Source organism: Chlorocebus sabaeus, chromosome 26 (genome assembly GCF_047675955.1).
Source record: "Chlorocebus sabaeus isolate Y175 chromosome 26, mChlSab1.0.hap1, whole genome shotgun sequence".
Taxonomy (NCBI): Eukaryota; Metazoa; Chordata; class Mammalia; order Primates; family Cercopithecidae; genus Chlorocebus; species Chlorocebus sabaeus.
In genome coordinates, this window is record NC_132929.1 from 38,311,703 (window position 1) to 38,339,246 (window position 27,544).

Genomic DNA, 27,544 nt, shown 5'->3' on the forward strand with positions numbered 1-27,544 from the left:
GTGGGGTTGGGGGTGATATCTGTTCTGTTGAGCAGCTGTTTCTGATAGAAAACCCCCTCTTAATCATTCCTTTTTTTTCGTACAAAGAGCCTTTGGATAAAGCAACTGACATTTCCAGGTATCTGAACTCAGATGTTTCTCATTATCTTCAATTTTTTGCATCATTTCAAAATTACAGTTTCCAACTTGGAATGTCTTCACTCTCCTAAATTGTGGGAAGGAGGGGGAATGTATAAATTGCCCTTTCGAAAGCCAGCTATAGAAGGAAACAGACCCAGAAAGAATATTGCTGGTGTATGGCTCTGTGTATAGCTGCAGGCCCCCTGGTGGTGGCTTGGAAGAAAGGACATGGGGAAAAGGAAAAAAAAAAAAAAAAGCTTTCTTTGCCTTTCTCTCCTGGCTTTTAGCAGTTGACAGAGAATTCCCAGCCTGATGGTTTCATAGCCAAGTAAGCACTTAAAAATCATCCTGTGAAAATGATTGTCTCAGGATGGAACTGGTGCAAGAAAACGCTGGCACGTTCTCCTTGGTTTCTTGGCGCATTTTGGCAAGCTTCTGCTCCCTGGGGCTGTTTCTCAGCAGAAACTCCAGCCAGGTCAAGAGGGTCAGGCAGGCTCCTCTTGGGACACAAAGCTCTGCCAGGCTGGGGTTCATTCATTCATTGTCTTATTCATTCATGTCTTCATTACATAGATTTTCATCACAGACCTGATGTGGGCGAGGCCCAGTGCTGAGTGCACACTGTGATTAAGACAGGGATGTGGCCCTGGTGGAGTTAGGCAGGACTCTGCACGTGCTCCCCTCATTTCATCTGGGCCTAGAACAGTCCTGCATAAAAGTGAACAGGAAGCTGGGCAGAAGGGATCTGATCATCATAGTCTCAGTCTTCAGTCCTCTGTCCTCCTTGTTCTTGAGACTGTCAGGTCCTGCCTGTCCGTCCTGTGTGTGTATCCTCAAAGTCCCCAGAAATGCCACTGCGAGGGCCCAGGCCTGGACCAACTTAGCCCTGTTGTGTTAACAGTCTCGAACCCCTTATTATTTGTGGTGTCTGCGGTCCTGCTTTCTCTGGGAAGAAAAGGTTTGCTTCTGGAGAAAAAAGTAGAGAATGTCTTGTTCCCCTGTTCTTAATTCTGCCTCTGAGCCTGGGTACGTTTTGGGGACCCTACCTAGCCCCTTGGTTTTGGATGCCTAGGGGAGAGGAAGTCATTTGCTATTTAGTGCCTGGCTTGTTCATTTTCTTCCCATGTAACTGATTGAGTTCTGGCTCTTTTCTGATAAGTCAGGTGAAGCTGGAGACCCTTTGTCACCCATTCGTCAGCCTTTTCCCCCAACCGGGGGCTGGGCAGGTGCTCCCTGAACTTAGTCAAGGAAATAGAAAGTTAGCTTGCAGTTGCCAAAAGGAAGGGAGTATCCTACCTCTGAGCACTTCCCTGAATCACTGCTCACCACTAGTCATCCTGGCCAGAAGGACTCCAGAACTGAGAAGGCTTTAGGCCCACAGCGGCCAGCGTCAGACCCCAGGGCCAGGTTTCGGCTGCTTTCCAGTCCACAGAGGGTGCTCCCTAGGAACTCGCAGGTAGCGCCTGTTCCCCTGGCTCCCCTTTGGTCTGAGGTTCTTGCTGGACAGGGCTCCTCCTGTCCCCAAAGACTGTGAAGACGGATGGTCCAGCAAGCAGCACAAATGAGAAGAGTGCATCTGCTCCGTAAACAGAAAGGTGTACAAGAGACCTTTGCTCTCTGTGGGTCTTACAGAGAATGTTTCCTTCCCTCCATCCAAATCAGGATCTCACTCAGCCCTGACTTCCAGTTGCTTCAGTTTACATCGAACCCTCCCTTTCAGGCAGACTCCGCGCCCGGCGGCTAAGGCTTTCATTTCCTTCTAGCTACCTGTGAGTCCCTGCATTTATCTGCTCCCTGGCTCAGCCATCTATCATGCCCTGCCAGGTGTCCCGCCCTGGTACTGCTTTCTTTCATCTGACTTCTTTGTACCTTGTCTTCTCATTGTCTTGCCTTTTCTATTAGATTGCAAACACCTTGACATCCTAGAGAGATACAAACGATTATTTTTGTTATTTTTAAATAATTTTTTTTTTTTTTAAGAGAGGGAGTCTTGCCGTGTTGCTCAGCCTGGTCTCGAACTCCTGACCACAACCTCCAGAGTAGCTGGGATTATAGGCACAAACCACCATGCCTAGCTAGATGATTATTATTATGTTTATATTTTTATTTATTTATTTATTTATTTATTTATTTATTTATTTATTTATTTATTTATTTTTGAGATGGAATTTCGCTCCATTGCCCAGACTGGAGTGCAGTGGCGCAATCTCGACTCACTGCAACCTCCGCCTCCCAGGTTCAAGCGATTCTCCTGGCTCAGCCTCTCAAGTAGCTGAGATTACAGGCCCATGCCACCATGGCCAGCTAATTTTCTTTTTTTTTAGACGGAGTCTTACTCTGTTGCCCAGGCTGGAGTGCAGTGATGCGATCTTGGCTCACTGCAACCTCTGCCCTCCGAGTTAAAGCAATTCTCTTGCCTCAGTCTCCTGAGTAGCTGGGATTACAGGCACCTGCCACCTAGCCTGGCTAATTTTTTATATCTTTAGTAGAGATGGGGTTTCACCATCTTGGCCAGTCTGGTCTTGAACTCCAGACCTCAAGATCCACCTGCCTCGGCCTCCCAAAGTGCTGAGATTACAGGCATGAGCCACCACGCCCGGCCTCTAATTTTTGTATTTTTAGTAGAGACGGGGTTTCACCATGTTGGCCAGGCTGGTCTCAAACTCCTGACCTAGTGATCCACCCGTGTCGGCCTCCCAAAGTGCTAGGATTCTAGGTGTGAGCCACCGTGCCCAGCCTAGATTATTTTTTAATATCTGTGACTTGACATAACAGGACCCTGGGAATACAGCTTGGTCAATTTCGATTTGCTCTTTCCTCCTTTCCCAGGTGCCTCTTCCCTGGAGGCAGGAAGAGAGGTGTCTGCTGCTGCTTGTTACCCTCTAAGCTCCTGACTGGGTGACTTGTGCGAAATAGGTAATCAAAGCACAAAGCGGTTGATTCTTCTCACACTCCTCCCCAATTCTGTATCTACTTGAAACTTCCAGCCAGAGCTCTCACACTTCAATTGAATCAGTTCAGCATCTCCGAACACTAAATAATTTTTTCCCTTAACCCTTTTTAACCATTGAAGTTGTAGATCCCAATTTTTTAGAAACTGAGAGGAGATAGATAAGCCTAGATGAAAACACTGTTTCTGGAAGGTAGCGTTATGGTTATTTAGCTTTTTTGTATTTTTCAAAATGAACTTATGTAGCTTTGATCATTAAAAAAAGATTGTAAAAAAAAATAAAAGTAATTATACTTCAGACCTATTTGGATTTACAAAGAACAGAGATCCTTCTAATTTTGGCCATATTTTTTATGATAATGTAAATTGTTTAATTTCTAATGGGGGTAAATTTATTGAAAGTTTTTCTTTCAAAATAACATAAAGTCACTTCACATTTTAATATATGTCATTCTATCATTTTTCTATGCATATATATGTTTATTTTTAGAGTGATAGGCCCATTCTATTTATGCTCTTTTGTAAATTTTATTTTCCTTAATCGTGTAACACATATATTCATCTGTGACATTAGTAATATGCTACACCACTGACTTTTAATGGGTCCCCAGGATTCTGTTGTGGGCTGTATATTTATTTAATCCTTTATTGTTGCGTATTTGGGTTGCTCCATATTCTTTGCTCATAGGTAACTGCTGGGGTGTAAAACATAAATATTATTTGTCATTGTCAAATTTACATAACCGTTTGCCTCTGGACCGCTTAGCACTTATCTAGCTGTTTAATCCCGACTGTAAAATGAGTTATGGGAATTTGTGATAGCTAAATAATACTTCTTAGTTTTGGATCAGTATTATCCAAGCATCTCACTTAGACACGCGATGCTGGGCTGGGACTTCTGTGGATTACCCAACCACAGACCCTTAGTCTATTGGTTTTTGTCCCAAGTTTTTATTTGAAAAAACTTTACATCTACAGAAAAATTTAAGAGATGAGGAAAACTGGCAGCTTTCCCACAGCTGTATATCCTCTGGATTCACCAGTTATAAACACTTAGTTTTTAATGGAAGAAACTTTTATATAGTAACACAGTTTTTTAAAAACACAGATAAACAGGAAACACTGAGAGAATTAAGCTAAATAGAAAGCTTCTGTGATATGTGGAAATAGCACCAAACGATCATGCCATTATGATGTTGATATATGCCAGCCTATCTCAGAAGTGTGTCTCAAAGCCACCACCACGTAGAACAGGGTGCTGCTCTCCCCAGGGGGTACTTTAAATTCGCACATCGAGGACTACACCCTCCACAGTCCTTGGAACTAGGGATTGTCCGACTGTCTCCTTATTCTTGTTTTGCTTTGCACCATGGAGAGCACGGTGCTTCCCAATGACGCCTTAATTAAATAGTGGTCCCCAAATAAATGAATCACCAGAGTCAATCTTACAAAAACTATTTTAGAATTTTTCCTATCACCCTAGCTCAATTTAAAATTGAAAGCAGTATCTCCTCATCAAATAATTAAGCCGCTTGCTTTTGTACATTGGCAACATCATTTTCTGTCTAATTTGATATTCTGTGGGAAGCTGCAAAGCCAATTTAACTAATAAAATGAGGCATCTTTTATATTAGTGTTGGTGATTAACAGCAACATGTGCCTATTTTATTTTTGTTTAACTTGCCAAAGCTGCAGTGGTTAGAAACTGAGTAGAATTCGGGGCCCTGCCAGAAGTGTGGACCAGTTATGACACTGCAGAAAAGAGCTATGTATTTGGTTTTGGTGTCAGAAAGGCATGAGTTTACGTCTTATTTCTACTGCTTATTTGTAGCATCCTCTTTGGGAGTTATCTCAGATTTTTCATTTATAAAATGCATGGGTTTTCAATTTTAAGACTTAGTATAAAGCTAGTCATTAAAACAGTGTGGTATTGACAAAACATTGACCATGTAGATCAGTACAACACAAATCAATGGGGAAAAGATTGTCTTTTTCAACAAATGGGGCTGGAACTATTGGGCTTACATATGCAAAACAATTTTTAAAAGAACTATGACCCATATCTTATACTTTATAAAAAGTTAACTACAAATGACCATGACTTTCAAAATTATCCATGTCATGAGCTCAGACAAATTAAACAGGGGCTGCCCAGGAGGGACAGAGTGCTTGTCAATGTAGAAAAATCTGGGCTACCTCTTATGTTCTAAGAATAGAAACAAGTAAAGTCATATAAGAGTCCCTAGTTTATTTCTGTTAATGTTAACAAAGAAAATAGGTATTTTAATGAATAATTTTGTGGTCGCTTTTAGGAACCAGTCAATCATATAGAATTTAATGGAAGGAAGAAATTTTAAAATCATAGGCACAGTTCACTTTATGTCTGTGTGTTAAAAAATGTACAAAATATTCCAAATTGTTCAGGTTGTCTTGTTCCTTGGGGGCTGCTGATTAAGGGTCTTAAATAGTGCAAATATGGTCTATTTGCTTGTTGCAAATTCTTTCTTATGAATGTATTAGCTTTCTTAGCAGAACTACAGTTGACCCTTGACCAATGCAAAGGTTAGGGGCACTGACCCCTGCACAGTCAAAAATTCGTGTATAGCTTTTGCTTCCCTAAACTTTACCAACAGCCTACTGTTGACTGGAAGCCTTGCTGATGCCATAAACAGTTAACACATAGTTTATATGTTGTATGTTAATGTATTATGTACTGTATTCTTGCCATAAGATAAGCTACTAACAAAATGATAAGGAGGAGAAAATGTACTTTTCACTAAGTGGAAGTGGATCATCATAAAGGTCTTCATCCTCATCCCTGTCACATTGAGTAGGCAGCGGAGGAAGAGGGGTTCATCTTGCTTTCTGAGAGATGGCAGAGGTGGAAGAGTTGGAAGGGGAGAAAGGAGAGGTAGACACAGTGGTGTGACTTTTACTGCAAAAAACAAAACAAAACAAAACAAACCCACCTATAAGCAGATTTGCACAGTGCAAACCCATGTTGTTCAAAGGTCAACTGTATTAGGACCCCTTCCAGGTCTAGCAAATGAATTATCAGAGGCAAAGTAGGGTTTCTCTTTCTGTCTTCCCTGGGTATGGTTTATTTTTGGTTGTATAGAGCCTCTGTGGAAGAGTTCTTCTGGGGACCCGAGCCAAAATAGTGAATTAATTATATTTCTGGTGAGCCTGCAAAGCATTGTAGGGGAAATTACTGTTGATCTTTAAAAAAAAAAAAAATTCTGTTTCTGTCACAGAGCTGTGACAGAGAGCATCAATCAACTCATCACTCTGTGTACCCAACAAGCTCCGGGCCAGAAAGAATGCGATAATGCCCTGCGGGAGCTCGAGGTAGGTCCCTGGGTCCCTGGGAAGGCTGCTGAGGACTTGAGAGAGGGAGTGTCTGTGTCTGTGTGTCTGTCTGTCTTTGTCTGTGTCTGTTCTTTCCCTATAGGGCTAGTTTTCTCTTCTCTGTCCTTGCCTTTTATCTTTCCTCGGAGGCTGTTAAGGCCAAAGTTCCAATCCAAGTGGAAAGAAACTGAAGATAAACTAGATTTAGTTGGGATTATCGTTCCTGCTTCTCATTTTTCCAGCAGGAGGAGATATATTTTGTTAAAGGATTCTTTATTTCAAACAGGAAGAGGCCTGTGATGTTGGGTGTAGGCTGAAGATCAGCAATTTTTGCCTAAGAAATATTGGAGAGATTGTTCTGGAACAATGGGGAGAGAGCTAGAGGCTGGGATAGGTGTGCTTTTGAGTAAAAATGATTTTCCCATATATTATATCTGTACCATATAGGGGATATGTAAGAGGAATCCTAGGACTAATACTACTTACACAGTCAAGGTGGCTGTGGGTCCCCTAAGGGCCTAGAACACAGTGTGGGCGCTTTTCATTTTATACTCATACTCATGTTATTTATGGAAAAGTTATGTATCCCCATAGAATGTGTGTGTGGCTAAACATAAAATCAGTGTACCTACTTGTATGTCCTAACCTGCAGTCCTAACTAATGCAGGTTATATTGAGGTGCCAGATGGGTATCTCAGTAGATGTGGGTTGATTGTCCCAAGGTACCTTCCATTTCTGGATAAATCAGCGTGGGTCTAGCATGGTGGGAATACCCACTGCAGCTCCTGAAGCATTTGATTGAGGCCCTGGTACTGGCACTAGGCCATTGTGCACAGCTGGAAGTGAGAAGGGGATTGTTATCACAGGACTGAAGCATTCTGAAAACAGTTGAGAATGTTTCTTACATTGGCTGAATTGCTACCCTATTCTGCTCTGTTCACATTTGCAAATATAAATATGTAGGCTGTTGATCTAAATGAGCTCTATTGGCCTAGGTGCCAATACTCCGTCCCTTATTGATATCCTTGTTTGAAAAATATGACTACTTTAGGATTGCTGTTACCAAAATGATTTTGATTATCCAAGGAGTGGGAGGAGGTTCTTGAATGAAATGAGCTCATTCCTTACACTGCCCTCTTTCCCTCCCATTTTTAACAGCTCAGCAGTTCCCCTTCCTTATCTCCCAGCCCCCCACCAGCCTGTGTAAGTCAAATGACTGTCTTTTTGTTGGCTGTGTCCCAAAGATTGCTGGGTCCTAATGTACATTCTCACTCCCTGGGGAGGAGGATAAATGGCTGCATCCCCAGGAAAAGTCCCTTACAAGTGGTGATCAAGGGTCATTACAGTGCCATGACTGAGCTAGCCATGGTTTTCAGTGGCTTAGAGACAGAGAGCCAGGCCCCATACCCATTTATTTCCTTGATGGGGACCGAAACAACAATAAATATTTTCTATACTGTTTAAATTAAAACCAAATGAACTATCGCAATGGGCAGTTTGGGGGAATTACCTTCTTTCATGCCTTCCCATTAAAATGTTCCAAAATTGGAAAAACTGAGGGTTCTTACTAGTCATGAAGAAATGAATAAATGGCCTTTTGAAATTTAAACTCCTTAGAATTATCCTGCAGAGAAATTGTGCTAATTGACCATGCATGTATTGCCTTATAGTAATGTTCTAATCTGTTTTAGATTCCATCCTTCTGTGTTTACCTTGTTTCTTCTCCTTTAAAACTGAAAACAAGAGATCTCTGGCAAAGCTAACCAGAGAGACCCGCTCCCCTATAATGAGCATTGTGTTGCTAACAGGAAATCTGAAGTCATGATGTCATGATCTAAATTCTCAAAAATCTGAGTAAAAGTGATTATGACCAGAAACTTATATATGGAGGGAAAGTTGATACTTGGTAGTTGATACTTGGTAGTTGCATTTCTCTTGCTGTATGACGTTTGCTTGCTTTTTATGTTGTGTTCTTCTTCTGTAGACTGTGAAGGGGATGTTGGACAATCCTAATGAACCTGTTAGTGACCTCTCTTACTTTGACTGCATTGAGAGTGTGATGGAAAACTCCAAGGTAAGACTGTCTGTACCGTAAGTCAGAAGTTAGCATTGCTCGTCAATGTGGGGAGAAGTTTAGACGTGCCTTATGTGCATCTGCCCGTGGCTGGTCTGCAGGGCTGGCCACATGTAGCATGAAGCCTTGTGGAATCCTTTGCTCAGGAGCTTCTCAAACTTGAGGGTGCATCAGAATCACCTGGAGGGCTTGTTAAATACATATTGCCTGCCCCCAAGTTTCTGTTTCAGTAGATCTGAGATGAAGCTGAGATTCTACGTTTCGGACTATCTCCCAGGTCCTGCCCCTGTGGTCTAGGAACCATACTTTGAGAACCCTTTCCTCTCTTTTTTCATAACCGGGTCTTATTGTGAATCAAATCGTGTATTTTCTACACTGGAGCTGATTTGGGAAGTCCTTCAGTGACTTGACTTACATGGGATCCTCCTGTGTGTTCTTTTGCAGTCTGTTCCTGGCATGCATTCTCAAGGAGGGTGAAATTGTTTTGTTTTGGTAGGACGTTGGAGAGGTGTTGAAAAAATTTAAGATAATATAATGGCTTGTTACCCTGATCCTGTGTTAACCTTACTCAACAAAATCTTGTTCTTTGGTATTTGATTAGGAAAAAAAAAATTTTAATGGCTCCTTAGTGGAACAATGATGAAACAAACAAACAAACAAACTGTTGAGAAACACTCCTCTGTAGTAATCATACCAATGTCTTTTGAGAATGTGAAAATTTCACCTTCATCAGAGGAATGGATGTCGAGTTGTTGCAATCTGGCTTTGTAGCTGAAACATGGTTACTTTTATTCCAGCGGGGAAACATCTGTATTGGTAGTGTCAGAAGGACTCAGTTTGATTTAGGCTAAAACTAGAATATCCTCATCCAGTACCTTTTATGGAATTATGATTGTCTAAGGGAAGGATGTGTACACACTCAGATCTAAAGAAATGGTTCCTTCTTAAAGAGGAATGTGAGCTTAGGAGGGAGGGAGAAATATTGTACATAAAACTACCCTCTACCTTCTTTTTTTTTTTTTTTTTTGGCAAGTCCTTATGTAAACTGGATTATTTTGTATATCTAAGCAATTTTAGGAAATTTATTCCCTTCCAAGATGGCTTATTGACAGATGGTCTCTGCTTTGGGTTCTAGACCTTGCAATACAATAGTCTCTCCAAAGGGTAAGACATCCTTCAGTTCCATCATTGTTGCCCAGGAAAATATGACCATCCCTCCTGGGACATAGTGAGGGAACATCAGATTCGCATCGTGCACCCTGTACCTGCCCATGTGACCTTCACTGTGACCTTGTACAGGATGCGTGACCACTCTAGGTTGGATTCTGAACACTAAAATCTCTTTTAGCTGTTATTGTAAAGCTCTCTGAAGAAAGAATACACCATACCAGCGATTTTCAAAATAAGGCAAAATTCTTATAGTTTTCAGGAAACATACTTAACAAAGATCTCTATTTAAATTTTATTGTCAGTAACTAGACAAATGATATGTGGAAGGGTGAGTCTCCTGCTTTCTGTTTATGACCTCATCTACAGCTCAGTGGATATGATTTTTATATTCTAAGAACTAGTTCTCAGTTTAGACCGTTCACCTATGAGTTGCCTTTTATAGACTCTACTATATAGTCTGTGTATATTAACTGTAACTCCTTGGAATATAGATAACTTTGGGGTTATACTTTCATTGTACATATCTCTTTGTGGAATGGAAATGATGTAATTCTCTTCCATCTCTTCTTAATACAAATAAAGGAGAAAATGTCAAATGTTCCAAATTAAGTTGCCTTGAATGTTAAAATTGGAGTGTAACCTCCTTTACCCCTTGGTTTGAGGCCATGCGGGATAGAGAATGTTGCTGGCCATTTGTTTTGCAGGTTCTGGGTGAATCGATGGCAGGGATTTCACAGAATGCCAAGACTGGGGACCTCCCTGCCTTTGGGGAATGTGTGGGGATTGCATCCAAGGCTCTCTGTGGACTGACAGAGGCCGCAGCCCAGGTAAGGGGCTGGTCCTGATACAGCCATGTGCCCTGTGCCAGATCCCTGTGGGAGGTGCGGGGGAACTCCAGCTGCACCTCTTTCTCCAAGTACCACCACAGAAACCATGGGAAAGACAGTGGCTTCTGTCTGGCTGGGGCATTTACACAAAACGTGAGCCAGTTACCCCCCAGGAGCAGAGCAGCCATGGGCCAGGCTGGGGAGCATGGCGAGACTCAGTACAGACCCAGCATATAGGTTCAGAGGCCAACTTTTCAGTCGTTTTAAAAGTTTTTATTATAGATGAGTTGTTTGGGGTAGAAAAATAAGCACTAAATAATTTAAATTTGCTGAGGCTTTAGAAATGCAAAACTGTTACGTCATGCTCTTTTTAGGATCAGAGAGAGAAAAAAATTAGATGCCATCATGCAGAGGAATGATACGGCACATTTCTTGCCCTTCTTTGACTATCCTATGTATTTTCAATGATGATTGACCTCCTGTGACAGAAGCTTCAAAGATGTCAGCATCTACTTTAACGGGTTCATAATCTGACAATTACCTTGAACTTAGAAGATTTTACTGAACCACAGAGAAACATTACTAGTTTAGGGGATGAAATTCTCTACCTTCATCCTTCCCCTCAGATCTCAGGGGAAATGAAACAAGATAAAATTCCTGTGCACAGATTCATATTTGGCTGACACATCTAAACGGAATTGCAAAGAGAAGACCTTCCTTTGTGCCCTCTTGTCCTCTTGGGAACCAAATGCCATCTTTTTTGTTGTTGTTTTTTTCTGGGCCATCTTACTCAATTACAAAATTAAGATCCCTCCTGCTATTGAAAATACTGACCTAAGCAATAAGGACATGCTTCGGTAAGCTGTGAGATGAGGAACTCTAAGACAGGGCAGCTCCAAAGTTGACTGACCCAGCAGCTCCACACCATTGGTCTGCATGCACCCACTGTTTTCTGCGTCTCCTGTCTGCCAGCCAAAGAGTCAGCTTCATTCTGAGGCTGGGCAGCCTTGTGATCACAAGACAGCTGCCAGAGTAGTCAGGGCTGCGTCCATCCTTATCCATGCCCCCAAAGAAGAATTTCTTGAGGCTCTCTCCTAAGAACAAGGAGACTGTGTTCCATGAGCTTGTGATAAATTCCTGCTGGCATGTCAAGCTGGCATAAGCCTGTTCATTACTACACCCTTATTGGTGAGTGGGATGAGATGACCTTGACCAGTTTGAACTAAGCAGTGCCTGAGTGTGACAGCAGCATATATAGTGTGGACCGTCATCCCCGACAGGCTCACGTGGGAGCATGGAGCCTGAGCTGTGGTTTTTCTCTTCCCTTTCTAGGCTGCATACTTGGTTGGCATCTCTGATCCAAACAGCCAGGCAGGCCACCAGGGCCTAGTGGACCCCATCCAGTTTGCCAGGGCTAACCAGGCCATCCAGATGGCATGCCAGAACTTGGTGGACCCTGGCAGCAGCCCATCACAGGTAACTAACTGTTGGGGAGGATGTAAGATTTCAAGCCCTTAAGCAGCTCCTTTAGGTAGGTTGTGGGAGGCTATGAGAAATTAGTAAAGAATCTTGTTCTTTCAGAGCTTGCAAAGGTAGCTAAATGCCAGCACTGTAGATAATGACTTGGGTGGGGACAAATATTGCAAAATATGATGGATCTGGAAATTTGTAAGTGCCTTGAAATGGGGTGCCAGAAGGCAAAAGGAGTGAGGTAATCACAGTGAGATTCACAAGGAGTCTTCATTTCAGGGGACATGCATTGAGGGCTTGTTCTGTGCTTAGCTGTAAGGGGTCAGTGTGCGCAGGGCTCCATTTTCTACCCTTTGGCTCTTAGTGTGTTGGGCAAAGTTTGGAAAATGCAATGACCAGGGCATGATGACAGTGCCAGGGATGTGCAAAGGAAGGTGTGATTAATTCTCCAAGGGGGCTGTCAGGGCTCACTTCCCAGAAGGCACGGCACTGAACCGGGCCTCAAAGTTGGGTAGAATCTGCAGCACAGAAAGAAGCCAGAGTGCCATTTGATGAAGAGCCAGTACGTGTGACATTCCATAACATGTCTTATACCTGAGTGGCATGGGGTCCCGGTCACTTATTAAAACAGTGTGTACCGAAAGGAAGGATAAGTGGCTGGAATGGGGGTGGCGGAGGCAGTCTTGTTAGTGACATGTCCACCATCAACCTGGGGCCCACATTCTTGAGGCGGGGGAAGGACCTGAACAAAGAAGGAAACACAAGGACCATGTGGACCTAAAGCAGCCCCGAGAGCTGGTGTGTCTAGGAGTCCTTACCCATCCAGCAAGGCCAAAGGAGTGTTACCAGCCTCAGCAAAGCAGAACAGGTGGATTCAGGAGAGCAAATGAGTTGAGGCTGGCAGGGTGGAGCCTGTGGAACTTCCTGAGCCAGACACCTCAGTAGGTGTCAGCAGCTCTCCCATGGATGAAAAGGGAGCTGTTGCACCTTGATATGTATTTTTCTCATCTGGATCTGGGCTCTACAGTCTGATGGCCACTGGCTACACGTGGCTGTTAAGCACCTGAAATGAAACTAGTCCGAATTGCGATGGGTTGTGAATATGCAGTACACCCTGAATTTCAAAGACTTGGTATGAAAAAAGATGATAAAATCTCAATAATATTTTTAAATTGATTATATGATGAAATTTTTGGATATACCAAGTTAAATAGAAGAAATTATTTCATTAATTTCTCTTGTTTCTCTACTTATTTTAAAGTGACTACTGGAACACTTAAAATTGTGTATGTGTAAACCTTGGTCTAGATTCTACACTCTGGACCTCCTATGTGGGATTCCAAAGGCTAACTGATTACATCTCTTTTAAGACTATGTGGGGCTCAGCCTATCCCACCACTATGTCAGCACCTCCTTTTTTCTTGTTCTTTCTTTATTATCTTTGCTTAAGATTTCTTGCCCTCCTCTTTCTTGGAGTGACTTTGAGAGTGGCAGAACTAGACATGCTTGTAATTACATAGGCTCTGAACATGTGAGTTGAATAGGAACCCAGGGCTGAGGACCAGGGTGGACCCCTCTGCAATGTAGCATGGGGTACCCCCAACCTAGCTCCATGCTTTGTAGGTCCTGTCAGCTGCCACAATTGTTGCCAAGCACACATCAGCCTTGTGCAATGCCTGCCGCATCGCCTCATCCAAGACGGCCAACCCAGTAGCCAAGAGGCACTTTGTCCAGTCAGCCAAGGAAGTCGCCAACAGCACTGCCAACCTGGTGAAGACCATCAAGGTAGGTAGCTGGATTACAGGCCTTATTCAACTCCTGTTCCGGAGCGGGAAGGGGAACAAGATTTAAGCTCCACTCCTCTCCTTGTCTAGTGAAGCTTAACTTCTAATTCAGTCTTATGGTTTATGTCACTGAAGAGGCATCCCTTACTAATGGAGATACTCTTCATGAAAAACCAACAGCCTTGCCCTCTACTAACCTTTTAGCTGGTGGGGAAGGAGGCCTCCCAAATTCTGTACATGAGGAGCTTAGGGACAGAACTCTGATGGGAAAGGATTGGTTATAGGTCCTCTGTTAGCACTATACTTGTGTAGCAAATACTCTGATTTTACTTAAACAATATGTTTACTTATGGCATTTTTGGTTAGGCTGGTAGAGGACTCTCTCATTGTTGCTGGATATATCTGGACCAAGAGAGTAGGTAGAAGGAGAAGGGAATGGGAAATTTTGGAAAAATCACTTAAAACATTTTCATCGTTCCTGTGATATTAATTCTGTTTATAGCTGTTTGAATTTTTTAAGTGGAGCATCAACTTTTCAAAATAGAGCCTCTGGTGTTCGTAGCAAATTCACCTTTGCATTAAGGTATATGGGGATGTGGCAGGCAGGCAGGGTTCACTTGCAAGAAGCAAGTGGGAATCACTAGGCCGTAGTACTTGTAGATGGGTGATGAAGCCATAAACACAGTCTGCCCTCAGCCAGGACCAAGCAGGCAGCAGGCAGCTGGCCTGTGGGAACACAGCCACAGCCTGGACAACAGACCACAGGCAGAAGGCCTAGCACCATCTCCCCAGCTCCCTCCACAGCCCCAGCCTTCAAAGGAGCATTGTCATGGGAGGCAGGATACCAGTTCTGTGTTAAACCCTGGACACCACTGAAGGGAGAGGCATTGAAGGAGTTAACACTTTTTACTTCAGGGTTTTGTGTTCATTCAGATGGGAGGGTTGGCTTTACTGCTGGGACAAGTCCTAGAGAAAGTTTTCCCAGTTCTCTCCAGAGGATAGGACACTGCACACCTCACTTTATTTTGACTACAAAAAACCAGTGCAATTGTATGCAGAAATTAGTCAACAGGATGACCAAGTAGAGGCAAAAGGAGAGAACACCCAGCCCAGCACCAGCTGGAAGCTGGCGGTCAGCACATGGGGCTTGCACCCCAGTCAGCAGCTTCTTAACTATTGCAACAAAGAGTCTTTTTTAAGAAATGAGCAAACAAAAACCCCTCCCTATTTGAAGGCAAGAGTAAGCTCAGTTGAAAATGAATAAAGCCAGTGTCCAGGTGCCCCATGATCCTGGTGGCAGGTTACCTGAATTACCATCATAGTTCACAGTTACTCGTTCACTCCATACAACCACCTTGTGCTTACCCCATGTTACAGGTGGGAACCTGAGGCACAAAGAGGTTAAGTAACTTTACCAAGGTGACCCAGCCAGGAAGTGGTGGGGCAGAATTCACACCCAGGCCCCAGAGCCCCTGCTTTCAGCCCTGGCGTGCTGTTCACCTCTTGGGATGGAGAGACAAAGTCATCTCTCCAGCCTGGGAAGAAAGACCTTGCTGTGTTTGCAGGGCTTGTGTGTGAGTCTGGGGAGGTGAGGGTGGAAAGAGCAATAGAGTTGACAGCAGTGACATCGTTGGTGGCTGTGTAATGAGCTTATCTCAGTTAAAATCGATCATTTTCTGGTTGTTAAAAAACATTATATTTAGATGGACCAATGGGGTAAAAAAAAAAAAAAGGAAAGGCACTTGGAGCCCTTTCTTGTCTGCCTCCTCTTCGGTTTTAAATCCTGACCTATCTCTATATAAAGCATCTCTGTTAAGATCTCCTGTTCTTTTCAGATTCTCCTCACAGTGTCAAACCCTCTTTGCAATTCCCTGCAGCAAATGAGCTCTTGTGATGGCCTAAAAGATAGGCCTGTACAGAACATCAGAGGAGGAATGTCGGGGGGTTGTAACGTGGAAAAGATAAAGGCCTCTGTCTCCTGGAGCACCCCGGGAACGAGGAGCAGTGCAAGAGGAACAGAAATGAACATGTTGCCCCTCAGCGTGTGGAAATGGGCCTGGTTTTTCAATTCCCATCGCGTGGCAGGGTTTGCTGGAAGCCATGAGCTTTGCTTTTAATTTACTAACAGGAAAGTGGTAAAGGTCGTTTCAGTGTACATGGTACTATATACTGAACATTTTCCTGTTTGAAGGAATGGTTATGTATTCTCTCAAACAGAAAAACAAATGAATATTTAATTCCCTAAGTGCTTAAGACAGCTGCCCTCATAGCTGCATATTACTCTTAAGTTTTATGTGCTGCTTAATGCTGTTTTTTTCTTTTAACCGTGAGGATGTGCCCAAGCCTAAATCTCAGCTGCCACACCCTTATAGTCATGAAGAAGGGAGGGGAGCCACCAGGAGAAGCACGAGGGGGCAGGAGCAGATTACCTCACACGGTGGCTCATTAGCATCAGTCACTACTGATGGCACTCTGTAAAATCCCAGAGCAGGGCTGCATGAGAATCCATGTCTGTGTTTCTGCCTTCTGCCAGGGATGGCTCTAAATGCTGGGTATGGTAGAAAGATGCACACCCCTAACCACAGCGGCTGTGTCTCCGAGTCACCACGCACTCTGTTGCCTGCCTTTCTCTCTTCATTCAGCTCATTACCTAGTCTTGAATCAGATGTGTGGAATGGAATGTTATTTTAAATGTGCAGTCACTCACATTTGAGTGCCAAGTAGAAATTATGCAACAGCAGCATTTGTTTTTCTGAGAAGTTGAAGTTTGGCCTTGCCCCTCACAGCAGAGTTAAAGTTCGGGGTTTTTGCAGTTAAGCACTTTCAGTGTGTACCACAGACACCCGATCCAGCTCTCTTTAATCGAATTTGACTTGGCCGTGAGTATGCTTTCTTGGTCATCCCTATGTTTGGCTTGGGAAAGTGGTTTCTTTAAAAGGAAAAGGAAAAAGGCTCTTGGGCTTTTTACTCCTTGTTCTGTTGCCTTTGTCTAAGGTCAGCAGGAGAGAAGGGAGCCAGTTTGAAGCATGCCAGTGAGTAGCAAGGTGACCTTGTCAAGTCAAGTCACTTTCCAGGTGCTGGTTTTATTGTCTGGAGAATTGGGGGTTTAAGCTTAAACTGTCCTTAGGGTCCCCTCTAATCCCCGAAGTTCGTGAATCTTCGATTTTGTGCATACACAGAAATTGTTTCTTCCAGATCTCCATGGTATTTTGCTAAGGGGGAACACTTGGAGCAGGCTCCGGGTTTGGAAGTGTTCTTGTCCTGGTGGGCCTGGATATATGGCTAAGTAAATTTACCCTTTCATCATTATGGCTGGTATGCCAGATGTTCTGTGACACAGAAACTCTCATGCTTGAAATTTCACCATTGGGCAGCTTTGAGTATTCAGTTCACTTGAGTGGCTCTGCTGTGCCCAATGGAAGCAGAGTTTAGAGTGAAATAGTACCTGTGCGAACTATCCTTTCTGATGCCGGATGCCTTCTTTGGATGAAGTAACTTGTCCTTTTTGAGAATGGAAGATGATTGCTGTAGCTTGCTATTCTAGGTCATGTTATTCAAGGCTCTGACCTGCAAATAGCAATGGGCTATATGTTAATATGATTTTAAGGCCTATGCTCAAAACAAAAGCCCCAAACAAACAAACAAAAAAACCCCATCTTTATTCTAGTAGTGCTGTCTATGAAACCTACACAATTAGAAAACCATTCCTTGAGATTTCCCTTGAGTAGAGTCATCTTTTTAGTTTGAAGAAGTTCAGCTTAGGGTTGGTGGCTTGATTGGCTGCCCTTCTTCCCAATAGACTGAGAGGTTGTGGGAGCAGAAAGGGAAAGAGAAAAGCGTGGAGAGGTAAGAAGCAGGAAGGGGGAGCAGCACTAAGGGAAGGCTGAGCATCTCCTGTTAAGCTAGAAGCTGTGTGATCCCAGCTGAAAGGATATGATTGGAGAAAGCCATGTATCCACTGGTGGGGCTGGGACCTGAGTTTCTTCCACTCCAAAGTCCACTCTTGCAATCAGCTTGCTTCACTCCTTTGCCTATGTTTGGGTCCACCTGTGTCAGGTACCTGCTGAGGGGCACCCACCCTGCCTGGCACTGGTATTCTCAAATTGCCCTGAAGTCTGGTAAATCCTGACCTCCAGGGATCTACCAAACTTCAGCGCGATATTAATAGTGCAACAAGATCAGAGTGCCAAGGTGGTTCACTTCTACCTGGCCAGTGCCGGCAACATAAATCAACGTTTACCAAGTATGTAAGTGGTAGTGAGAAATGAGGTTTAAATATGAGTAAGAAGTAGCCGGTGTGCAAGGTTTCCATTGGGCCTGGAATAATGGCAGAACTGGAGAGGTGAGGGTAGGGTCAGGGCCTGTCTCATGGGGGAAGGGCATGAGCCAAGGCGAGCCAGGCACTGTATTAGCAAAAAACAATAAATTAGCCAGGCTTGCGGGAATTCCTCTGAAAATAGTAGCATTGTGGGTATGTAATTATTGTCCCAAGCTGCCAAGGCTTGATTGGAATGTAGTTGTTATTCAGAAATCGCGGTGCCTTCAAACCAACGGTGCCTGCCTCCTCTTGCTTTATTGGAAAACAGAAATGGTCCCATCTCAGATCTGCTGTGCTTAGTGATGCCAGTGCCCCTGTTTTTTTGATCCCAGTTGTCTAAATTGGCTTTATATGTTGCTCATAAGGGTTAAGTTAAAAGTTTAATTGGTCATTTAACAAGGAAATTTGCATTCTTCTGCAAACATAACTGCCTTCTCAAGGGTAGCCTTTTGCTGGGAGGGAGGGTTTCTGTCATTGGATCACAGGCTGTAGGTTCTAACAGTCTTGATCCTGAGGAGGTAGAGTCCAGGGCTGGGAACCTCATCAAAGTGTTAACCCTTTGTGAGGCAGTCTGGCATGGATCACAGGCCACATTCCTGGATTCTCGTCCATCCAGGCCATAAATCAGCAATAAGCCTGATCACTCAGTGCCATTGTGTTACCTGCTGTTAGTTTTGTTTTTTATTGTTTTTTAATTATGAAGCGTAAGATACATAGAGAGAAAACACGTTGTGTGTAGAGTCCAGTGAATTTTCTCCAGTGGAACACACCTTGGTAACTCTAGCCAGATTAAGAAACAGAATGTTATTGGCACACAGAAACTTTCCTTGTGCTTTCTCTGGTCTTATCTGCTCTTCTCACACCCTAGATTAGGAGGGCCACCTGTGTTTGCACTTGGTACTAACAGAATTGTACAGGAGGTAGCCATTTGTGGGTGGCCTATTTTGTTAAATATTATGTTTGAGATTTGTTTGTATGGCTGGGGGTAGTTCTTGTCTGTTCCTTCCCATTAGGTTCCACTGTGTTCATTTCCAAATGATGACAGTTATGCCCACCTTGCCTGCATCAGTCATTAGGGAACATCCAGGTAAAACTTAGAAAAAGTTAAAAGTACTGCTTTAAAATACAATAAAGTATGTTTATTGTTTGGAAGAGAATAGATTTAATCTGAGTAAAATGAAGGTGAAGATCCGAAGGATTCTAGTCTCAAAAGTGAGGAAAGCAGTTCCGCTGCATGGTCTGGTGCAGGGGGTCACGGGGCGTTGAAGGGCAGGCTGCTGTTTAAATCTGTGTCTCTCCTTCCTGGGAGTGGGACGTTGACTATGGAGGCCGTTGTCTTATGAGCTACCCATTTGTCTTTAATTCTTCACAACTGCTAACGGGGCCCCTCTGCTTGATGACGGGGGTCTCTTTAATCAGTTCTTATTTATTGGTTGTGAAGCCAGCAAACATTTTCAGTGTTCCCATTGAACCACCTTCTTTCACTCCGAGGTGATTCCTGTGGTTCAGGAATAACTTATGCTTCTCAATCAGGCAGAATCTCTGTGTTTTGCCCCACCAGGCCCTGGATGGGGATTTCTCTGAAGACAACCGCAGTAAGTGTCGCATGGCCACCGCACCCTTGATTGAAGCTGTGGAGAACCTGACGGCGTTCGCCTCAAACCCTGAGTTTGTCAGCATTCCCGCCCAGATCAGCTCCGAGGTAGGGCGTTTGTGCAGGAAGATCACACTAAGGTCTTTGGCTAAGTCTGTGTGGCACCGAATGAGTTAATAGTTAAAACTCCGAAAGCTCTTTCTGTCAACATGTCCACGACTGTTACTCTTGTCCACCATGGCATGTGCACAGTGAGTGAAACACAGTGACTCCACCTCTCTTGAGAGATGGCGTATATGTAGAGAACAATCTTACTGCCTAGGTTTGGGGCGATTCTTGGGATGTGTCACACTGAAAAATGCTAGTTAAGGGGCAAACATGGGTTTAAGTCCCCACCGTGCAGACCCCAGGTAATTCCGTCTTCATGGTTCCCTGCCCTCTTTGTCTCCTTCAAAGGGCCGAGGTGGTGATTTGGCAAAGAACAGGACCTTTCAGGGCCCACCTCATTCACTCATATCTTCGACCCTGACTTTGATTTCTCTGCCGTTTTGTCTCAGGGTTCCCAGGCACAGGAACCAATCCTGGTTTCAGCCAAGACCATGCTGGAGAGTTCATCGTACCTCATTCGCACGGCACGCTCTCTGGCCATCAACCCCAAAGACCCACCCACCTGGTCTGTGCTGGCTGGACATTCCCATACAGTGTCCGACTCCATCAAGAGCCTCATCACTTCTATCAGGTCAGTTTCCCATCTGGAGGTTGCTGCCAGCCTGCATCTCAGCGGGGCAGGAGGAGGACAAGCCCACCAGGCTTTATACTTAATAGTGATGTTGTTGATCATTATCATCTTTTTCTTTATCTCTTTGGGGCCAGAAGCACTGGTCACAATAGTAATTGCTAACTTAAGTACTTACCATATGCCAAATACTACTCCAAGTGTTTTATCTGTGTTACTTTATTTGAACATCACAACAGTCTTGTAAGGTACCACTGTCATTATTTCCATTGTACTGATGAATAAGTTTAGGCAGAAAAATTTGGGTAATATCCCCAAGGTCACCGTAAGGCCCAATGGCTGTCTAATCACTGTACCACATTGTCTGTATCTAGGAGTTTAGGCATTGAGCACCGTTGTTACTTAGCAGGATTCGGGGTTGCAGTTAGTTTGCTAATAAGACAAAGAATATTCTAGGGCCTGCAGTAACTCTGAGCATCTCTGACCTCCTTGGTGATAGTGGGAGCATAAAAAGACATCCCCAAATAGACATAACATTTCTGAAGTTAGCCAGTAAATACCTCACAGCATGAAATTCATCTTCCTTAATTATATTTTGCTTCCTAGTTGCTTTTGAAGCTCAAAACCACAGTTAACTTTATTTCTTAATGGCTTGCAAAGAAAAATTCACTACATGTTTTAATTCCTACTATAGCCCAGGACTTTGTGACTCGTATGCAATGTAGAGAGCATAATACGTTTGCACTGGAAATAGTGCTGACTTTTTTTTTAATAAGAGTCCTGTGCTTAAGCCAGTGAATAGAGAATCCAAGTCCAAACTGCTCCCGTTGCAGTTGCCTGTTATCAGCCTAAGATGAAGGGCAGGACCATATTCTTTCCACCAGAAATAAGTAGAGTTATCTGAAGTGTTAAATTAAGGAATGCATGGGCTGTGCAGTGAGACATTGCCAACCAAGGGTCAGGGATTCCTCCTGAAAGGAGGTGACTGAGTCAGGGAGGAAGTGGACAGGGATCCTGGCCCACCAGTGCTGGAGCAGGCCGTGAGACTTGAGCCCCATGGAGCCTGTGTCCAACTTGCACTGTTCCTTCCAGGGACAAGGCCCCTGGACAGAGGGAGTGTGATTACTCCATCGATGGCATCAACCGGTGCATCCGGGACATCGAGCAGGCCTCGCTGGCTGCTGTCAGCCAGAGCCTGGCCACGAGGGACGACATCTCTGTGGAGGTAAGCTGGGAATCTGGGGGCCTGCTTAGCAGCCTCTAGATATGTTGAAAAATCTCATCATCAGACTTGGAGGGGTAGAGGTTGTGGGTCCAAAATGTTTCTGTTGCTGGAGTTTCATCATTAGCCATTCTCTGTGGAGCCAATCTGGGAACTTTTTGGAGAGAGTAGGGCAGATGCCAAGTAGAGAAGGGTGGCTTGGGGAAAGGAATACATGTACTGGGGTGGAAAGTTCAAATGTGGCTGAAATTGGGAGGGAAAATAACAATATCAAGGTAATTTAGGGGTTAGGTGGGTACCGTGTTTGTTTTAACACATCAGTAGAGTGGACCTAGGTATGTAAATTGTGAATAATTCTCTGTTGTCATATTTCATCAGTGTGCTTTTTAGTTAGTTGGCAAATTCAGCATTTAACTAACGCATTGAGTCTGTTCAGAGATCAAGGATTCTGCCCTAAGTTATTCAATATCTAGCATTTGAGGACTTTGGCATCCTATTATTAATTTAAAGCCACTTTGTCCTCTCTTGCTTGTTTTTCCAAAGTTTAGAATGGAATTTTCCTACTTTTTCCCTTTGGGTTTTTTTCTATTACCTGTCCAAAGGTTCCTGACTTTTACTTCTATCTCTACTGAAAGCACAGTGCTTGACTTGCAGAAAGTGCTTAATAAATATGGATGGTCTGTTTATTGATGTTTATCTTCCTGCCACTGAATTCATTAACAATCAGCTTTCGGCCTAGAGTTAGTATTGCTCATTTTTATTAATAGAGCTGTCTATTTCGCTCCACCTTCACCCTCCTATTTCCAAAAAAAGAAAGAGTAAATTTTCTCAAACTGTGTGGGATGCTAGAATTATTCTTTTGAATCTGTTATTAATGTCCGTATGTATATGCACGCAGACAAGTACAAATAAGTGTGCCACTTGATACATTATCACCAACTGAACAGGCCTTTCAACCAGCACCCAGATCAAGAAGCAAAGATGAGGCCAGGCACTGTGGCTCACACCTGTAATCCTAGCACTTTGGCAGGCTGAGGCGAATGGATCACTTGAGGTCAGGAGTTCCAGACCAGCCTGGCCAATGTGGTGAAACCCCATCTCTACTAAAAATAGAAAAATTAGCCAGGCGCAGTGGCAGTCACCTGTAATCCCAGCTACTTGGGAGGCTGAGGCAGGAGAATCACTTGAACCTGAGAGGCAAGGTTGCAGTGAGTCAGCCGAGATTGCACTACCACCCTTAAGCCTGGGTGGCAGAGCAAGATTCCATCTTAAAAAAAAAAAAGAAAGTAGCAAAGATGACCAGCACCCCAGAAGCCCCCCTCATCTCCCCATCCTTTCACCATATCCTCCCCCAGCCAGTACATCTCCTGTTTTAACTCCCTCACTAGGAAGAGAGCCCTTCCCCTTTAACTACATGTGCTCGCTAATCATACACCCTGTTTAATTTAACAAACCATCTGTAATAAGACAGCACTGTTGGAATATTCTTGCATTCTTGACTATAATCACATTATGAATGTGAAGATAATAAGTAATTAGCTAAATAAAACCCTTGGCCGTCTTGGAAGTTTCTCTCTGCCCGCTCCCATCTGTCTCCATTTCTCTTTTTCCTTTTCTTTTTCTTTTTCCCGGGTTTTGTTTTCAAGTTTGCATGTTAGTCCGCTCCTCTTGTTGAGGACACTCTGCCCACAGCCCCGCTGGCCCATAGACAGCATTGTTCTGTGGGAAAGTAGCAAAGGCTGGAGTCTCATTTCTGATGAGCAGGACATCGCCACTTCGGCGGAGTTCACTCAGTTCCATGCTGGTGTGTGCAGACCTAAAACGCCCAGTGCTCTGATGCATTAATCCTGCATCTATCAGTGAAGCTCCTATGAATAGTCCTACAAAGGGATCTGATCTTTCGTGCCACTGGCTGAGAATCTCCACCTTTGAATCTCCCATCCCCCATACTCTCAGAATCATCTAGATATCTTGCTGTCTCTTTAGAGCATGTTTCAATTCTTTGGGGGTGGAGAGATTAAACCATCTCTCAAGCCTGAGAAGAAAGGCCCTGAGGGCACCGTTTTTAATATTTGCATATGCACCACCAAACACAGTGGACTGAGCATTTTCACAGTGCACTGTTTGGGAAGTAGTCCTGCTTTCAAGGAGCTAATCTCATTTTTATGTCACTCTCCCTCCTTAGGGGGTTCTTAGTTCTGAGAATACAGCAACCCGGATGTTCCCTCAGACCCCTCCATTATCTCCCTGCATTTGGAAGAAGTTGTCGTTTTGGAAAGCCATGACTGTTCCGCATGTCTGCTAATTACATCAAGGAACCTAAAGTAAAGATACCAGTAGCGTCAGTTGTCAGGGTTGACAGGAGCAAGAAGCCAGTTGCAAAAGTGTGTCTCAGGCCTACTTCTTCTCTCTCTTTCTGGAGGAGTCATCACTGAGAAGGGCAGGGCAGGGCGCAGTGGCTTGATGGCACGCACCCAGGCATTTTGGTGTCTGCTTTGTATGGCCTCACTCATTTTTCAGAGGGGCCTTTTTGAATCAGTGCAGCTCTGTGGGGAGCTGTTATGGGATGAACTTGACGCTTCTCTCCTTATCAGGCCCTGCAGGAGCAGCTGACTTCAGTGGTCCAGGAAATCGGGCACCTTATTGATCCCATCGCCACAGCGGCTCGGGGAGAAGCAGCTCAGCTGGGACATAAGGTAATGCACACCGAGGGGATCCTGTGAGGGTGTGCGTGTGATCACAGGAGAGAGGATTTTACTGACTTTACTGTTATCATTCCCAAAAGCCTGTGGTGCAAGTATTGTGCCTGAGTCCAATGCTGGTTTAAGCTGCAGAAAATAACACTGAACCTCTCTCTGGCATCCTCTCCAGAAATTATCAGTTCAGGCTCTATTTTTTACCTAGAGTTCAGAAGAAAACTTCAGTACAGTTTTTCTGGTTGTGGCCAGAGACGTAATTTGGCATTTACAGTCGTCCGTTGCAATCGGCCTTTGCTGAAAGAAGCCAGAGACTAAAGCAGACACTCCCAGCCTGGAGTCGGCCACCTCTGGCTGGCCGGCCGGCCGGCCAGCCCCATTCTGGTGTGTTTAAGGGTACGTTATTCTTTTGTGGTTTCTAACATAGTGTCTACTCTTTGACATAATGAGGCAAAGCAGACCTCTCTGGATGACCAAACGCTCCCTAGGTGTCCACTCCAGGGGAGCCATTCGGCTGGCAGTTCATACCCACATTGTCTTAAGAGCCAAATGACGTTTTGCCTGGTTGGGGTTCATTTTGCAAATTCTTCAAGGACAGTTGGCTTGTTGTGCAACCTGTGCCTCAATAGGGAGAGGCCAGAAATTGGATTTTTAACCACCTTGGGTTTCCTAGTGCGGCCATCAGTATAGATGTACCTAGGAAGAAATATAGTAGCCAAAATCTTCTTGGCAAGTATCGACTTTAGAAAATCAATATTCATTGCTTTTTCAAATTACAGAATAGCTTAAGGGCCTACTCACCTTCCCACTGGTTCCAAGGAAGGATTTTTAAGATTTGAAATCTCAAAGGCCAGTGTCTGTTTGCCTTTTTAAGTGTGGCATATTTCATTTCTTTTTCTTCTCTTCTCTCTTTTCTTCTCCTCTCTTCTCTTCTCCTCTCTTTTCCTCTCCTCCCCTCCCCTCTCCTCTTCTTTGTGAGATGGAGCTTTGCTCTTCTTGCCCAGGCTGGAGTGCAATGGCGCGATCTCAGGTCACCACAACCTCTGCCTCCCAGGTTCAATTGATTCTCCTGCCTCGGCCTCCCAAGTAGCTGGGATTACAGGCATGTGCCACCATGCCCAGCTAATTTTTATATTATTAGTAGAGATGGGGTTTCTCCATGTTGGTCAGGCTGGTCTCAAACTCCCAACCTCAGGTGACCCACCCGCCTCGGCCTCCCAGAGTGCTGGAATTACAGGCGTGAGCCACCGCGCCCAGCCAGCATATTTCATTTCTTAGCTGTTTCTTTATATGGCAATTAGAAAAGGGCTTGTCCATCTGTGTGAAGAGGTTTGCAGGGGTAGGAGAATGGTCTGGACACTGGGGCCACTGCCTGTGTGCCCATAAGGGAAACTGAGTTTAGAAGAGAAGCTGGACGTTTTCTCAGCAGTTACTTTTTATTCCAGAACTTTTGTAACAAAACATTTCTGGATGTCTTTAGAGGACGATACCCATGTCTCTGCGGATACTTCATTAGTATACAAGATTAATTCCCATGTTACTGGTTAGCGTCAAAAGAAACATAATGCAATTATGTTACTTGACTTATAAATTTACTCTTGGCCCTTGAGCTAATCCATCTCTTACCTTCTAACAGAGAGTTTTGGACAGAGGCAGTCTGTGGGCCCTCTATCCTGAAGAGCCGTGGACTGGGAGTTCACACCCACATTTTCCCCACGGCTTCATTGCAGTGCTCCTGGGGGGCCCCAGATCAGCAGCTTCAGCAGCACCTGGGAGTGATAAGAAATGCACATTCTCAGACCCCAGCTGTGTTCATGAAGTTCTGTGGCTTAAAACAACAGAAATTTATTCTCTCATCCAAAGTCTAAAATCAGGTGCTGGCAGGGCCGTGCTCCCTCTGGAGGCTGTAGAGTAGATTCCCTAGAGAATCTGTCTTCCTGTGGCTCCTGGCACTCCTTGACTATCACACTGATCCCTGCGTCCATAATCACGTTGTCACCTGCTCCTCTGTGTCTCTTCTGTCTCTTAGATGGACACTTGTTACTGGATTTAGAGCCTACCCAGCTAATCCAGGATATTCGCATTTCAAGATCCTTAAATGCACCTGCAAGCAGCCTTTTTCCACATGAGATCACATTCCCAGGTTGCAGGGATTTGAATATGGACATATCTTTTGAGGGATCACCATTCAATCCACTGTGTCCCTTGACCTAGGAATGAACATCATGTACCAAATACTCAAAATTCTGTTATTTTAATGCACGTGCTAACCTAAGGGAGGATGTTTCCTGTTCTGTCATGTCCAAGAACTAAAGGTGTTAAAGTCCTTGCTAAGCTCCCTAAATACAGAGAAAAGCACATGACTTCAGAAAGCTTTGCCTGTAATATGTGAGCACCTAGCCTTTCGTGAATGCTTCCTATGTGGCAGTTAGCGTGGTGAAGGGCTTTCATGTACACTAATCCTCCTACCAGTCCTGATGAACTCTCAGTGCTATTATTAATCCCCATCTTACAGATGAGGAAACTGAAGGGGAGCAATTAGAACACTTTGCTAAATATTTCTCAGTAAGGAATTGGCAGGGAAGATTCAAATCCAGTGATTCTGAAGCCAGAGCTGACGTCCTTCATGGCCCAGCCATGCTATCTCCATGGGGAAGCTGGGCTCCCATTTAGTTATTGCGTTTAATGATTCTCAGCACACAGCAGCCGCTGACATTTGACAGTTGCATTGATGAAATATACTTTTAAAATAATAAAATTAACCTAGAAAACATGTAAGATTCTAATGCATTAAACATTTTGACTCCTCCTTTAGGACATAAAGGACCACCCTAAGCCCTCAGCCCCGATGACCCTGCAGTGCCCCATTCCCTTTGGTGGTGACACCAGTGCCCTTCCTGGGGATGAGGATGAAATCACATGCAAGTGTGTGGAGCTGCTTCCTGTGGTTGTGCAGGCCATGCCCTCCACAAAGGCATTTGGCTGAAGTGGGAAGTAGGGACCAAAATTCAGCCTGTGCTCTGCCCTGGCGTCACTCATGTCTGCCCAAAGGACCCCTTAAAAATTCACCCAAAGGCTCCCTAAGGGCTGGCAACAGCCCTATTCACCAGATTTGAAACCCCTTGTAAGATAACCGTAGAGGGGATAACAATTAAAAATATGCTTATTGTTGGCCAATAATCATGTCTCACTCTTAGCGCTAATTAAGGTTTATTTTTTGGACCCATTCCCCCAC

At 44.2% G+C, this 27,544-nt stretch overlaps 1 protein-coding gene across 4 annotated transcripts in view; it reads left to right on the forward strand.

Moving 5' to 3' along the window:
• Window positions 1–27,544, forward strand: part of TLN2 (talin 2) — a 451,144-nt gene that overhangs the window by 351,881 nt on the left and 71,719 nt on the right. For all 4 annotated transcript variants that reach the window (XM_073012205.1, XM_008016371.3, XM_008016374.3 and 1 more), the window contains 9 exons: window positions 6,325–6,418; window positions 8,403–8,492; window positions 10,367–10,489; window positions 11,822–11,965; window positions 13,583–13,744; window positions 19,623–19,763; window positions 20,213–20,394; window positions 21,484–21,616; window positions 24,208–24,309. In XM_073012205.1, coding sequence (XP_072868306.1) covers window positions 6,325–6,418; window positions 8,403–8,492; window positions 10,367–10,489; window positions 11,822–11,965; window positions 13,583–13,744; window positions 19,623–19,763; window positions 20,213–20,394; window positions 21,484–21,616; window positions 24,208–24,309 — 1,171 coding nt within the window. The remainder of the gene's footprint in view (window positions 1–6,324; window positions 6,419–8,402; window positions 8,493–10,366; window positions 10,490–11,821; window positions 11,966–13,582; window positions 13,745–19,622; window positions 19,764–20,212; window positions 20,395–21,483; window positions 21,617–24,207; window positions 24,310–27,544) is intronic.